Below are 17,928 nucleotides of genomic sequence, written 5' to 3' on the forward strand. Positions count from 1 at the left end.
GGTTCCGTACCAATGTTTATCCGTTAGCCGCCGACGCGGCGCTTACGCGCTTTGACATGTCGTCAAAGATTTTAAGGTGCATTTCAAAGGCGATGATTCCTCAAATGCCCATAATCCCGGCATATATATCACTTAAATAAAAAAAACACTGCAATTTCTTATTTGATTGGAAATTTTGCAATTACACTCAATAAAGTTCAAGATCAATCATTAAATTTTTGTAGTTTAGATTTAGAAAATGAGAACTAAAAATTTGAACACAAAAGGTAAGGATTTGATTATCTTATAATAAAATTAAGTAGTAACAAAATATATTGCAACACCTCATAGAATATTCGGAATGGTTCTGATTGTTGTTAAAACACTATCATGTAAAATCATTAAATATCAGCAGTATTGCTAGATCTCTGAAAATATAAATGGTACACTAATTAATTTCAAATTGCACGAATGTGAGAAGATTCAAATCATTAATAACTAAGACTATGCTTGAAATATAACAAATTTGAATAAATCTTTTTCACACCAAGTAATTTTCCGAAACCGACCTGATATGCAAGCGTGTTCAATTTTTCGGATATACCGCATCGCACATGTGTCAAATTTTATCACACTAAATATCCAGCGACGTGTTCGATGTTATACGATGCCGCCACACATAATAGCAAAATTGGATTTTAAAGGGGCAACACGAAAATAGCTTTTCCATTTTCGAAGCTCGAGCCGAGATCACTTTCATCATTTATAAACATAGGCATCGTGATTCTTATGGCGCCCGCTAATACATATTTACCGTGGCAAACTATATAATGCAATTCGTGTTTTGACTTCTCAAATAATCTTGTTTTCGAAAATGAGCCTTTCGATTTCCGACGGCGTGTGAGAGGTATCACAAATCCATTATTGCTGAATAACGCACATCGACCGGGATTTGCTCGAGTAATGATATCTATGCATGAATAAATGTTTGTTTAGGGATAAACACAGACGTGGCGATTTTCGGCAAATTCGAAAACGTGATCGGATTTACGAGAAAGAGTTATTGCTGCGATAGTTGCAGTAAAATAAAGGATTGATAGTTTTTATATGTTTTTAACACAGACCATGAGATATCTAAATATAGTATATAACTATATATTTTCTCATGGCTCATAATAGATCAATTTGCTTTTGTATAATGGGAAGTATTGTCTAGAGCAGATCCTTGAGCTGAGTTGAACTCTAACTCGATTCAGGGAAGTAACGTGTGAAACATTTTTCATTGCCATTTCACATCGCTTTGTCCAAAATGGACTTATTTTTAATTAGGAGTTATTTTGATGTCTATTTTCAAGTGCAAATAGACGTCGCTGCTGCCTGATGTCAGGTTTCCAGAGCGAGGGCTCGACCTGGCGACCACATGAGTGCGCTCGTTGACACGCGAAGTGTATTAGTATATGAAAATAAAAATATCGATACACTACTTGTTCACATACACAAATTCACAAATATTTGAACACATTTACTTTTTCAAAATAAGCAGGGAGTAAGAGTCAAATTTAACTTTAAACAAATATATTGTGAAAAACAAACCAATTTTATCACAACAAATGGTAAGATAAGAACATCATGATGAAAATTTTCAATGAATGGATTACGTATGTTTTGTAAATATTATATTTCAAATAATAAGTCAATTTAGAAGTGCTTTTAACAAGAACTTATATAAATTAAAGTTTATATAAACTTATATGATTTTATAGATTAAAATCATTTAATTTAGTTTCTCAATTCACAATGGTTTTTAAATTTCTACATACAATATCTAAAATTACTTACGAAAAATACAATATGCATTTATTTGAAAGTTTTTTGTCATACTGTTTTTACTAAACTATTCAATAATACAGTTACAAAATGTTTTATTTCTTGATAGAAAAAAACTTGATGAAGCAACATATCTAGTTCCGAAACGTCGTGAGAACACATATCAAACAAACATTTATCTGACTATGTTCAGCAAAACTCTCAGATAATTCATCATTTCATAAATGTTTTTTTTTTCTTGTTGACCTGTTGTTGGTAAACAGGTCCAATATCTTATTTTTAATTTTATAGGGATTTTACAGAATATTACCTACGTTATTCAACCAATGCAAAATATAAATTTTATGGGTACATTTGTTACAGAGTTGACAATGTATAAAACCTTGATCTATTATTTTGTCAGAATTAATTATCAGCACAAATTGGAGTAACTATTTATTTAATGTATCTGTTGTAAAAATGCTTTTTCCTTAATTTGCATTTGTATTTACTCTAATTTCATTATTTACACTTTTGCTAGGGTAAAGATTCAGTTGTTCTTTTTACCCCACTCACGTATGAGCTTTTATAGAGGTTACATAAAAAATGTTGAATCTAACATAAAATCAACAATATATCTTATAAAACAATCAAATAACGTTTCTATAGCTAAAATTAGATTAAGGTCTCGTAAACTAAACAACAGTGCTCACAACCAAAAAAACTAACGAAAGAAATTAATTTTAATATGAATTTTCAAACAATTCAGTTCATCTTGCGATATTAATGAAGGTGATGGCTGGTTATACATCTTTTACCCCCTCTACTTTCAAATATTGTTAAAAAATTAATAACTTGTTTTTGAGACATCGGAAGGTTTCTTTTTACCCTCGGAGGGTTTCTTTTTACCCCCGATTACATCGATAATTAATTTTCGATTTTTATACGTATCGTTTTTTAATTCCATTCGCTTCAAAGTTTAATTTAACAGAAACCATTTGTATAAATAAATACGGTATAAAATTATACAATTGTTATGATATAAATCATAACACAAGTAATTTAATTTATTGACTGGTCGATTTTAAATCTACGCCCTATTTGCTTTACGAATAATTTTTTATTTATACAAAATATTATTTCTATACAAATACTATACTCAACAGCATAAATAGTATTATAATTTGATTTGCAATGCTTTCATTTAATCATCAATCTGCCTATAAAATTCAACATTATTTTAGATTGAAATACGTGTTTTATTATTTTTGCGAAGGCTTAATGCAATTTTTTATGTGATTGCCGGATTTTAACTCCCGGAAAATAATACTCCAGAATATTTTTTTGGTTTTACAAAATATTAAAAAGTTTTGTATTCAAATATTTTTATAACAAGATTGATAAATGTTTTATATATTTTTATTTGCATTTTATTTGTTGAAAAAATAGGAAACAGTATTGAATCGGCAACGAATCTTATTAACTTATTAACAAAAATAATCGATAGAACATAAAGTATTTGGGTCAGTGCTATTTTAAGTCCATAAAATTTATTTATTATAAATAATTACTTCTAAATAAACATAATTTATAGTTTTATAATTAATACATTTATAATTATATAGTTTTATAATTAACATTTTATAATTAATAGTTTGAGATAATTTACAATGCTCATATCTTCATGATAGAATATCATTTTTACTGAACCATAAGTAAACCTTAACTAAAATAATTCAATTTGTTCGCCATAAAGATTGACACAATTTTTAATATCTCAAGTTACTGAGATCAAAAATAAATTGAAACTTGAACTTTTTTAATATCTTTCGGCATAATGCGGTCCTTTAGGGATAGATGGACAAACTATATCTCTGTGTGAAAATATTTGGACTATAGATGCATATATGATTCATATAGAGATTTTATCATGCAACTTGCATATTGTTTCAAAAAATAAAAGCTAAATTCCATATTTGAAAATATATCTGCATTCATGTTATCATAGTTTGATCAAGAGATTTCTTGAAGAATGTGAAATATTTGTGGAATAATAAAAAGTGACTAAATTACGTTGAGAAATATATGTAGTGTGTAGACATTAAAACATTCAAAATATGTAAAAATCGGTTTATAACCTAAAAAACGGTTTCGAATTCTTGCTTGTTCTATGAAAAATGTTCAATTTCTCGTTTACCTTATTCTAAGTTTCGGATATAAGTTATCTCTTTCTTCGGAAATTTCAAAATTGATTTATTTCTAAATTAAACACTCACTAAAAATCATTTTGTATATTCACTAAAAACTGTACTCAAAAATACGTAGAGCTTTAGATGTTTAAAATGACGAGTATGTATAAACAAAGCTGATTGCACTTAGTATTTTCACATATACAAATATATGTGAAAATATTAGAAATGATTTAATTTATTACTCAATGCAAATCTAATATTAAAACCTCATAAAAAATCAACTTCGTAAGCTTAAGTAAAACACTCACAAAAATATCTTTTCGGCTTATAGAAAAAAATATATATCTCGTTCTGTTGCGCATTGTTGCCTGTGTATAATGCCATTACATATGAAGCAGTTTTTTGGTGTTATTTTCGCGTTTTATATTTTATTATTTTGCCCAAAGGGATTTTTCTCGCCGTTTATTTGGATATTATATTTCGCTTCATTCTCTTGTTATACGGATACATAATTGGCTCACGGTTTTATGTATACAAAAATAGCTACTTGTTCATACATCAAAGAACGTGAGATGAGAATAGAATTATTTGAAATAGTAAAAGTCATAAAAACAAAAATGATTATTAGTACATACTAATTTGTGTAAATGCTCAATGCATTTTTTCAGATATTGTTATTCATCCAGAAATTTGTATCTAGATTCCAACACTATTGGTTAGATTACGATACCTTGATATAATTTTTAGGTTTACGTTATTAAATAGTTTTATAAGATATATGTTAATTTTATGTTGTGTGTAGATTCAATAGTATTTTTTTTCATATAATCACCATAAAAGCTTATGTTGGGTGTGGTGAGAAAAGCCAACTGTACCTATACCAACAAAAATAATAAACTAGTAGGGTGCATGGCATCGTGCCTTAAGGCAAATTCTGGAACTTCACGTACCAATAATTATTTTTTTTAAAGATTTTAAACATTTAAACATTTTTGAAAGAAAAAAAATACTCTGAAAAAATCAGATTTTTGAGAAACTATAAATTTTTAACAAAATTTTTCTTTTATTTGAAAAAAAAGACTTTTTGAAGAAAAATTTATTTTGAAATATTTTGGAAATTCTGAACTTTTTTTCAAAGCAATCGTACTGCTTTAACTGCATAGAGACGAAAGGTCAAAGCGCCTAAGCGCCGTGTCGCTGTCTAACGGATAAACATTGGTACGGAACCCATAGGAATGTAAACAAAATTTATACTTATTGTAAAAATCTCTATAAAATATCTGATAATTTGTTGTGCATATGTCTAATGATCATTTTTGACCGCCAAATGGCTTTTTTTTTACTTTTTTTACCGAAACCGCTAGACCTGCCTTCATTAAAATTTGATCAGTTCTTCATCTTGTTAATACAAGTAAAATGTTTTTCGAATTATTCAAATCAAACGCTCCGTTCTCTTGAAAACTGAGTTACGGTTTTTTTGCTCCATATCTTCGGAACGGCTAGACCTGCCTTCGCTAAAAACTAATCAGCAAGCCTCCTTATCAATACGAATCGGATGTTTGTTGAATTATTTAAATCGCTTCATCCGTGTTCCCGAAATCGTCGACAAAAATTTGTATCCGCACACACATACACACACGCACACACATACTTTCATTTTTTCTAAGGTATGCCAAAATATTCAGAAACCCCTGAAACGTAAAGATATATGAAAAATTTCATTTTCGATTTTTTTGCTATTATTATAACTTACCCTACGAAAAGTTAATTAAGTTACAAGAGATTAATTAAATAAATTGTGTCACTGATAAATGATAAAAATAGAAAATATGCTACAATCAAAACATGTATCAGAAAATGTGTGAAAACAAACAAGTTGAATTTTAAATCCTGTTATTACATTGGTTTCGCGTATATCTACTTTAGCTTCTTAAAGGTCTATAAAAACACAAAAACATATACCCTATTTGGACGAACCAGTTTAATTGACCGTAAACTATACAATTTGCTTTCCATATGAATTTTATCATTCGTTCATAATAATAAGGTAGCGCAACACATTTTTAGTGCCTAACCTTTACCTAGCAAAAGGTTAACGATCAAACGCCTCGGCCGAAGGACTACACTGCCTGTATCTTTATCCTAGTTGTTTTGGTGACCTTTTTCATTAACACATATTAAATAGTAGTTGGTATATAATATTGCTTCTTACTGGAAATTTTTGGAACTTTGGAATTTAGAAATGAACACTAAATGAATTACATTAGAGAAAAGTTGATAATCGAAATATGCTTGAACACTAATTAAATCTTCAAATGTTAGGTAATTTTCCAATGAATATAGGGCTGGGCGGGGCTTAAAGGTCCGGGGGTAAAAAGGTCCACCAAAGGCATTTTTTAAAGTAGAAAGTACAAGATGTGTAAGAAGCCATCACCTTAAATCGTGTGACCATCAGGAGATAAACGACCACATTTTTAAATTTTGGACAAAAGTTGTTCTTTCGTTGTTAGTTTGCTTCGTTTCGAGCAGTGCTATCAAAGTTTACGTTAATCAATTATTTTATAAAGTATATTGTCATTTTTAATATTTAATTTAAATTTAATAATATTTTTATGTAACGTCTAAACCTGAACCTTTACACTGGCAAGATTTATACAAAACAAATAGCAAATAAAAAAGTAAAATAAGTTGAAAAGAGGCAATTTAAAATTAAAGTTATTCCAACTCTAATGATGCATTCTTTTGACGAAGTCCATACCAAGGTTGCATGGAGAGCGATTTTTTGTTACCATGAAGTATGAATTTTAAATAGAAGTTGCATTAATGTTGCTTGTAATGATTGTATTTCAAGTAACAATGAGTATAATTATCATAAATTAAACATAAATACCTATAAAAGCAAATTTGTGATTGTAGTAAGATTTGGTAAACATCTTTTGTTTATAAATATATACTTCAATTATAATTTTTGTAGTTTAATCTAATATTTAAACTGCATCGTATTGATTCAATAATGTAGCTATTATTTTCGTAAAACCTCTTTAAAATGAGAAATAAAAAGTTGGATCTTTTTGACTCCTGGCTGTACCATTACACATTACATATGAGGTATGAAGGGCCAGATGACAAAATATTGAAAGCTAGTGGTGTGTGTGGCATTGTGCCTTAAAGCAAATTGCTGGAACTTTCCGTACCGTAACGTTGGCGTAATATTTTCAAATAGATTATTATAAATAAATATTGTAACATTGTCTAATATTTATAAGAATTATATAAACTGAATTACAAAGTTAAAAATATTTGTACAATTAAAATCAGAACTATTTTTTATATACAAAAAAAAAATTAAATTTTTTTTTTTTAAAACAAGCAGAAAGTTCTTTGAATCATTTAAATCGGACGCTTAGTTCTCTCAAAAACTGCCATTTTTTGCACATTTAGCTCTGTATCTCCAAAACACTTGGACCTGCTTTTGCCACAAATTAATCACCCCTTCATTACGTCATTACGAATGGAATGTTTTTTGGATCATTCAAATCGGACGCTCCGATCTCTGAAAAACTCGATTTCTATTCTCTGCACTATTTGCTCCGTATCTCCAAAACGGCGGGACCTGCCTTTGTCAAAAACAAATCAGCACATCTACCTATCAATAGAAATCGAATGTTTTTTGAACCATTCAAATCGATTGATCCGTGCACCCGAAAACGTGAACGAAAAATTGAATCCATACATACATACACACACACACATTTTTTCTGAGGTATGCCAAAATGTTCAGAAACCTTCAAAACGTCGAGAAATGTAAAAAATTTCAATTTCGATTTTTGGACGATTACAATAACTTACCCTACGGGAAGTTAATTAATTAAGAAAATATTTTATATTGATGAATTAGCTGGGAGTTTTACTGAAAATTGTTTGATATGTTTTTATTTGCTATAATGTACTCCATTTAGTTTTCACATTATAATTGCTAGAAATCAAATTCGACCTTTGTACGGCGCCCCTACCCTATAATAATTTATCATAAATTAATATTGCACTTTTTGTAAAAAATTTGTACCGCATGAATGAAATTTACACCAGTTATATTTCCATCGTAGTCTATTATAAAATAAAGATAATAAAATTGATTTCAGTTTATGTTATTCATTCGCGCTTTCACAACAGTGGATGCAGAAAAGCCTACTAGATTTTACTTTTTTCCATACCAATTTGTTAGGCCGTTATTTTGATCGTTTTGTGGGTTAAGCCGCGCACGGATCCGGGATCAGCGCGGAGTAAACGCATAAATGAAGAGGAATATCCGATACAAAGAAATGAGTGTTTCCTGAATTATGCGGAAATTCATCGCAATGGTTCAAATATTGGCATTAAACATTTAAAAATTTGTATATAAAAATATACACAAACAATTTCTATTTAAATAAATATTATATAATATTTAATTATTAATTACTCGCGTCTCCGGAGAGAAGGCCGCCTATGCTGTTATCATTAGAACTATCAAATAAGTTATAGTTGTGCATTGACTATACAATGTTTATATATATATATATATATATATATATATATATATATATACATATATATATACACATATATATATATATATATATTCGTATGTTGAATTTGACATAGCTCTCGCCATAAAAAATGTTGAAGGTTTATTTTAGGTTTGTTTATAATTTATACAATATATAAATAAAAAAATAATTCTAGTTTTTTCTAGTTTTATACATTTATCTATTACAAGTTTTTATATTGCCAGATAGACGGATTTTCTATCCATCTTTACCTTTAAAAATATTAAAGTGTTCTACAAGAAATACTACCATTCTGCGACTAACGAAAAAATTGATCATTTTATATATGAGATTACCCATCATAATTACGGTAAAATAAATAGTATAAAGTTTTGTTTAATAAAATGTGATAAACGAAACAAATAATATGGCATCCATAATATTAGCCATAATAGATTTCAACCATCAAGAGTTTAAAATTATTTTAATAAATTTACCTTCTGAAAATATTTTCAAATATATTTTTCGTCGTTTGTAAACTTAACATTTTTATTCATCGCATACTGAGAAATCTGACATCAAACATCGATTTTTTAAATTCTACAGATATTGGTATATAGTACTATATAATATGGATAATGTGAAGACCCAAAAATGTTTTGCTAAATATAGTTCTTTTTTAAACGCAATAATTTTATTACGCCTGACTTGTATAAATTTTTTCACCAAGTTTTTGAACCGGCTTTTCTATGGTTCTGTGTTAAGAGCTTTGATGTGATTCCAGTTTCGATACCCACTTTGGACTGTCTGATATCAAGAAGTAGTAATTTAAATTTCCACTTTAAGATATAGTTCAAAATATTTCCAATTAAAAATATATGATCAGTATTAGAGAAATTCTACTAATAAAACTGTAATGAAACAACGGCTCACATACATACATACATACATACACACACAAATAGTTTTTCCAAATTTGATCTCATTCGATTCAAAATAGCATGAAACGTTGAGCAAACATAAAATTAGCAAATCGGATGTTTCGATGAAAACAAACTTCTCGTTCGGGGAGTTATAGAAATATATATATATATATATTATATATATATATATATATAATTAAAACCATATTTGAAAACTTGAATACTATTTAAATTAAGTTTGTTCCACATGATTGCAGAGTTGAATCTCATCTTAGCCAACTTGATATCAAAACATACGTTTTCACGTTATAAGTGAAAACAGCTCTTTTCCCGCATTGCTCATCAAATTAAATTAATATATCATCAGTATTAGAAAAATCCTCACAATAATATTTTATCAAATATAGAAAGTCCAACTGTTGGATTACTTTGTTAAAAAAAAAAAGGATATGTTGTTAAAGAGATGCTTCATCACAAAACTTCATAAAACTTTTAAGTATTGTTTGTTGTTAAATACAAAATTGAATAATTATAACGTTGGAAGTAGTTTAAAGTGATAACAGATTGAGATCAATTCCTGATTAGAAACTAAACCAGTTTCTAAGTCTTAACCTAACCAAAAATTCTATGTTTATTAACTATCTTAGACAGCGTGATATCAAGCTATAGTGACATACGTTTTTACGTTACAAGTGAAAATATCTCGTCCTCGGTATTGTGCATCAAATTAAATATCATAAGTATTAGAAGAATTCTCATAATATATAAATATAAAACAATATAGAAAATTATATATAAAGTATAGAAAATTTTAACAAATATAGAAAGACCAACCATTGGGTTGCTTTCAAAAAAGAGATATTGTTAAAGAAATGTTTCTTTATAAAAGCTCATTTTCTTCTCTTTGTTGTTAAATACAAAATTGTATAATTATAACTTAAGTCTTTTGGAGTAATAATAGTTGTCCGATTCTTGTTTCCTCGATACTGAACCAGTTTCTAGGTTTTTCCCATCTAAAAATTCTAAGTTTGATAACAATCTTGGACAGCTTGATATGAAGCAGTAGTGATATAAGTTTTACCTGAAATAGTTGTTACGTGTGAAAATAGTCATTCCTGACATTGTTACATCAAACTGAATTAATTGGAGATGGTAAGACAGTGTTAGGTTCCTATTGTTGGTCAAAGAAAATGTATAATATAATAACACAAGTAGTTCAAAGGTATGACAATTTCACTTCAATTCCACGAGTTACTCGGTCTTTCCCCACAAGATTCTTCCAAAACATCGTCTTTCATTACCCGATGCGATGACTCTTGCCAACGATGATATTCATTTCACAATCGCAGCTGAAGCTATCAGTTTTAGTTCAGAGCCAGAGGTCCCAATGGACTGCACCACTGCATGCACTCGCAAATATGACGTTTGACATACGGCACCAAATCGCATCAGAAATTATAGTTCTGGCAATAATAGTTTCTGCACAGTCGTCGCATAGACGCACACAATATTAATATTGTTTTGGGAGTTAGTGATTTAGACAGATGGTGCACAATATATAGATAGATACAATGCTTTTCATTAGCCGGAAAATTTTCAATAAGTTATATGGTTTAAATAGATTTAGTCCCGTTGTGAGTGGTTAGTACGTGTAGAACAGGAATGGAAATTGATGAACCAGTAATTGACATTCATGATGGTACTTTATGGTGATAAATGACAGGATTATTTCCGTTTATTACGAAACTGCTATGAATATTTGTATGAGAAATGACATATATTAATGTTTTTTCTATGTAAAATTAGTTTTAAGCAACAGCACTTGCATCAATTATTTTGGTTTTAAAAAATTTACATGGAATTTTTGCCAAAATTCATTATTGATGGATTACCAATATCATCGATGGGAATTATGGTAATATTTAGTAGAAATGTCAGTAACATTTACAGACCTTGCTTCACGACAAAAAATTGATCATGAAAAGGTGGAACCAGAAGTAGTACAGAACTATTTTTATAATGGGATGTGCATAAAATCAATAGAAAGTCGATTTAATTTATAAAACAATGATATAGTTAGAAAGTATTATTACAACTGAATAAAGGCATTATTCAATGCAAAGTTCAATGCGAAATTTAATGAATTGCCAACAGAAGCAATGTTTGAATTTATAACTAAAGTAAATTGAAAAAATTTGTAAATTTTTGTAATTTAATATGGTTCATAGCTTAGGAGTGAAACTTTTTAATTTGGTAGCACAACATATTACAATTACTTCGTGATTGTCAATACTACATTAGAGTCGTATAATTTTTAAAAATCTCTTGTTTCGACTATATCGTAACAATTTAAAATAAATATATCATCACTATTATATTAGAATGGCATAAGTACGATCTCCAGCTTAAATTGTTCCAATTGGATTTTTAGGTTTGCTGACAAACGAAATTACCTTATGTAAAAGTAACAGTAACAAATAGTTTTTTTTTATCCATTGCGTAGTTTTCATTAAGCGTTCGAAAGATGGATAGTCAAATAGAAAATGTTTATCATATTTTGACTTTTTATTTCAGCAAAGTAACAGTAACGAGCATTTTATGGTAACGAAGCCTCAAAAAAGACGGTATCAAAGCTGGTTGCCAAATTTCGTTCTGTTGGTTATTGGAGTTGGTGATTTCTCACTCAGAGATGAAAAACATTCTGGTCGTCCAGTTGAAATTGATTAAAATAGAACTGTCTACTTTGAATTGTTATTACAAACCTAATGCTCAACTCTGATGTTTACATTAAACAACTAACGAAATTAAACAATGCAATGAATTATCGAAACAGTTATTTTATAGCAATATTGACTTCACACATCTTTGGCTACTCGACAAAAATTATTGGAGCTTGGTTAGGATGTTTTACCATATCCACCATACATTCTGATTACTTTTTATTTCTATTGATAAAACTTTCTATTGATAATTCAATGATTATGATTGTCTAGATCAGTTTAGTCTGAATGATTTTTTATCGTCATTATGCGCTTGATATAACGCTTACTTTTTTATTAGCTTAAAGGTTTGAAAATTTCACATCGCATATTTTATCAATTTCAATCTTTCAAAAAGCTAGAAGAGATCCTCAAGAATTTTAATCAATTTCAATCCGAAAACATTATATTATCATTATTCGATGAATTTGTCAAATTATAGTAAATATTTTTTTTTATTATTGACTATTATATAATAATTTTAGGGTAAAGATTGTTTCATTTTCACAATTTGTAGTAAAATGCAGTATTCATCCAAATAAATGTAAATCTATATATATATAAATAATTTTATAGGCATAGTGATAATATAATATGCCGATTTATATATATATATATATATATATATATATATATATATTGCATATATAAATAGAATCTAGGATAAAAATAACTTACCCTGAGGCACAATTTCTCCTTTTTCCCTTGTCCAATAGTTTATGGACTTCGGATAAGCTTCAGAATGACACTCCAAGACAACCGTGTGACCTTCGCCCGCGCCTATCAGCTGATTAGGGATCCATATCATAGGAGCAACTATAAATAAATAAAGAAAACAAATATAGTTATTGATTTTCCTATTCTGGAACAAAAATATATACTAAAGGTTCCATTTCTATAGTGATAGTTCAATAAAACACGTGCACTTTTATGATAATTTTTTGTATAGACGAAAAATTTACTTCAATATGTAAAAAATATTCAAGACATTTAGGCGCCTGTTCTCTTTCGTTGAATAATCGTTGAAAAATAAGTTCGTAGTCATATAGTCGAAAGACTGTCGAACATTTTTTAAAAAACATAAAATCTAATCTCCAAATAGCATAAATGCCAAATAACACTTTTCCATAAAAATATATAATATATAAAAAGAATATACATAAGTTTATATATTATTCCTAGTTATATTTTAAATCTCTAAGTTTATCGATTCTGATAAGAGAGTTTTTACTCATAAATAAATTTACAATTTATTACCTAAATTCAGCCATCTTATCGTAAAATGATTATTTTCTACTAATCATAAAAATATTGGAACATTATACTTTATCTTCGGTATATGATCAGGAATAATTGGGACTTCTTTAAGATTATTAATTCGAACAGAATTAGGTCAACCAGGGTCATTAATTGGAGACGATCAAATTTTTAATGTAATTGTAACAGCTCATGCATTTATTATAATTTTTTTCATAGTTATGCCAATTTTAATTGGAGGTTTTGGAAATTGATTAATAAAGCATAGAATAATTATTTATAATCAAGCAATTTTAAATTGTACAATATCACCTCACAAGCTTTTATAATCTATTATAATAATAATTGGACCAGTAAATATTATAGTACTCATTATATTTGATTACAGAATATATAAACTTTTAGTGATTTTTGAATATTAAGATCAACGTACATCAATATATTCAAATCAGAAAAAATTAGCCACATATCTCCAAAATATGAACCCATCCGACATATGCGCCCTGCACACATATCGAATTCGGAGTTTTACGTTCTGTTTTTTTTTTTGTCTCATCCGAACAAAGTTTTCCACTTTCCGACTGAAGTTTCCGCGTTTAAATTCTCGCGATACGAGTGCAACTTCGCCGGTCGAACTCATAACCGCGAGATGTGCCGTAAGATATCCCAAGTATGCGAATGTGTCTAATAATATTTAGTGGAGGCGTTCGCTCTGCCTTACGGAAACCGTATTAAAATTAGTTGAACGTTTACAGTTGTAAACATGCACTTTGTAATAACTGGGACGAAGTTAAAGTTAGATACGCATTCGGGATACTTGGGAACTGCGATATTTAATTAATATTTTTACGAGGAACTTGGTAGTGAAGTTGGAATATAACAAATTAATACTGTCGCTATCACTTTTTGCCCCATATCTTCAGAACAGCTAGACCTGCCTTCGTCAATCGGAACGTCTCCTTATCAATACGAATCGATTTTTTTTTAATTATTCAAATTGCATCATCCGTGTTCCCGAAATCGTCGACGAAAATTTGTATCCGCACACACACATACACGCACACACACACATACATCCATTTTTTCTAAGGTATGCCAAAATGTTCAGACGGTTTGTAACGTAAAGATATATAAAAATTTTCATTTACGATTTTTTTTGCGATTACTATAACTACGGGAAGTTGAAAAATATTTAAGTGTAAATCAATAGTCGTTTAAAGTAAAATATGTATCCTAAATATGAAATAATATATATGCAAAATAGACAAAATAATCATAATACTCTATGATCTAGAATATTTGGAAATATTACCACTAGGGTAATCAATTATAAATGATTATTTTGATTATGAACACGATTAACTTGGTTATTAGTTTAAAAGACAATTTATGTTCAAATTATTCACAATTATGTGATCAAAATATGTTAATAATATGAAAGTGAATAAATAATATGCTGCCAAGAATGTTTGCTCAAAAGCTCTCCACAAGTAAAAACCAAAAGATTTTGAATCACCACAAGTTTTGTATAAAAATTATATAATTCACATATATAAAATTGAGCGTAGCATATATACATAAAATTATTATTTACGATTCATCAATACTATTTTGCTATATTTATCTGTAATACCAATGAAGTAATAATTATTTTATGATGGAATTAGTTATTACGAATAAATGCATTTCAAGTATTATCTATATATTCCAGTTTACTGATTTGCAAATAATTGCTGGTTATTTTGTTGATCAATAATATGACAAACAATTTATGCAAATTACACATTAACAATTTTAAAATATAATAGAGTGCTGATAAAATTTTGTGGTTATAAATATGTTTTAAAAATTTAGAAATGTTTTTTTTTAATTTTTGTGACTCTGTAAAGAATTCCTATAGAATTTAATTCAAATGATAAAGAAATATAACTGGAACTTAGTTTGATGTTAGTAATGAAATGTTAATAATTAGTTGATAATTAAAATAAATAGCTGTTTAAGCATAATAATAGATAGTATTAAAATTTAGGATAATTTATAAATTAAATAATTATTTTAAATGCACTTATATTATTATTACTTATATTATTAGTAAATTTTCAGCGAACTTTATGAATACTTCATTATATGTATCATAAATATACTTATTAAAATGTTGGAAGCAATGTGTATCTACTATATATATATATATATATATATATATATATATATATATTAGTATTGGTTTTGTAAATATTAGATCAACAGTACTAAATAGTTCGGCAAAATAACCCGTATAATAGAATATTTGAATAAGAGCAATTATTAAAAATTGTTGCGCATAATTGAGATAGACATTTAGTACTGTGTTAATGGCAAATTTCAATGATTGAAAACGTGTTATATAAAATTATTAAAATTGGGATAAATAAATAAAATAAAATATGCATAGAAATAGTTTAAAGTTTATAAAAGTTAATTATTAAAGTTTCTGACAGGGATACGTTCCAAAACGACCGAATAATCATGTCCAAATAATTTTTATTCAATTATAAACAAATATATATTTAATTTGAATTCATGGTATGACTGCGTCATTTAGTATCGAATAATAAAGACAAATTGTGCAGATAAAATTTGTAATGACCAATTTTTTGTAAGCAGCAAAAATAAATGCTGGTACTGAACAAAAATTTAATAAAGCTAAAAAGGTATCAAAATGGTAGTGATATTCTTTGGGGAAGGATGAAAGGGGTTTTCAAAGTGCAAGTTCTGCACTCAATCGTATTTTAATGCTTATATTAAGTTTATTATCTTTTATGTGGAATTAATATTTAAGATTTCATTAGATATAGTTCTATGATATGATTGAATATAAATATAATTGTATCCAAAGCAAAGTAACTTATGTATATAAATAAAATACTTACAATGCACAATGAGCATGACCCGTTTGCTGACAGAGGGCGGCACACCGTTCGTGGCGATGCAAAGGTAAGGTCCCATGTGAAGCCGGTTGACCCGGGTTATGCTGAAGACTGGGCCTTCCACACTCATTAAGGCTAAAACAGAAAAAATCAAATATTACTCAATATAATTGTGTATAATCTAATTAGGACAAATATATTCAAATTTCAACATATTATACAACCCTGGTAAAATCATCCAGAGCAAAGTTTTGAAAGTCGTTAACAATATAAATATACATGTGAATAGAACGAGAATATTAACTCTTGATTACATGAGTCAGAAAATTGGCCCCTAACGTATAAGCATAAAACTTACGTCACTATAACGTTAGTTTTATGCTTATAATTTTGAGGCCAATTTTCTGAAAAATTGCAAATGTTATATTAAAATATAATTATATGAGTTGGTAGTCACAAACAGCCAAAAAGCTCTGTAAAGCATTTCATACATAAAATCTAACATCAAAAAGGCACAGACATCAAACAATCAACTTTAGTCGGGCTTTACGTATTCTTATAAAAGTTGCACTTATGTTAAAATTCGAGTTTGACATTAGTACCATTTTGGAGGTGAAGCATTAGAAGTAAATTCAGAGTAAAGCGCTTGATCATATAGCAAAAACATTGCTTTTTCACAGCTTGTGATTTATACGCCAACTTTTATTTTATCCGAGAATTGGCCCATTAATGTATGAATTATTAAATTCCTATTAATCTTAATTCCTAAATAAGAGCACGTAGGAATGTAATTTAGATCTTGAATTTGACCCAAAAGAGTAGCTGCTTTTTAATTCCATTCAGTCAAATAGTATTATTCTTGAAATTACTTCTGAATTGATACAACATGCAATTTGAAAATAATATTACCAATAATCAAACTATTTGAATATACATATTTTAATACGTTGACTGCGGTAAATGTGGCTCTGTCGACACTGTCTCAACAAGAAGGATGGAGTGTATGTCAACAAGTTTAACATCCGCAGTCAACGTGTTAAAAGAATTGTCTCAAACATGTTATATCGCACAACCCTAAAAAAGTGAAAAATCACTTGTAAGTTAAATTGTGTATTAGAGCAAAAATGAAGAACTCGGAATGAAATGTAGATTGCCACTTCAAATCAAAACTGTTATTAGAACACATTTGTTATTTTGTTTTCGATTCAAAAGAGCAATTTATACGTCTCAGCATACAGAACTCCCAAAACTAGCATATATTTTGACTTGTGGCCCCATTGTGTCATTTTTTTATATCTTTATTCAATTTAATTTCATTATACAAAAATAACGTAGGATTATTTTCAGGGTTCAAGATTAATCTGATTAATCTGAGAAAAACTGAAATCTAAAAGTTTTTGAAATGTGTAAAAATGGAGTACGATATATTCACTAGACACAATATAAATATTTCAGCATACTAGTAAATGTAGAAATAGAAATATCTAGAGATATCTATATCAATCATACACGCAATAATACAAGTAAGTAGACTGTAACTATAAAATTTTACAAATAAATATTTAATTATTTTATTG

General features: G+C 28.3%; 1 protein-coding gene across 1 annotated transcript in view; it reads right to left on the reverse strand.

Moving 5' to 3' along the window:
* Nucleotides 1–17,928, reverse strand: part of LOC113369956 (lymphoid-specific helicase-like) — a 945,337-nt gene that overhangs the window by 13,040 nt on the left and 914,369 nt on the right. The window contains exons 7-8 of the mRNA XM_026610584.1: nucleotides 16,355–16,486; nucleotides 12,867–13,004 (exon numbers count right to left, since the gene is read on the reverse strand). Coding sequence (XP_026466369.1) covers nucleotides 12,867–13,004; nucleotides 16,355–16,486 — 270 coding nt within the window. The remainder of the gene's footprint in view (nucleotides 1–12,866; nucleotides 13,005–16,354; nucleotides 16,487–17,928) is intronic.

The sequence above is a fragment of the Ctenocephalides felis genome, unplaced genomic scaffold, assembly GCF_003426905.1.
Source record: "Ctenocephalides felis isolate EL2017-DRISC unplaced genomic scaffold, ASM342690v1 CF-g0.4_SCAFFOLD_01492, whole genome shotgun sequence".
NCBI lineage: Eukaryota > Metazoa > Arthropoda > Insecta > Siphonaptera > Pulicidae > Ctenocephalides > Ctenocephalides felis.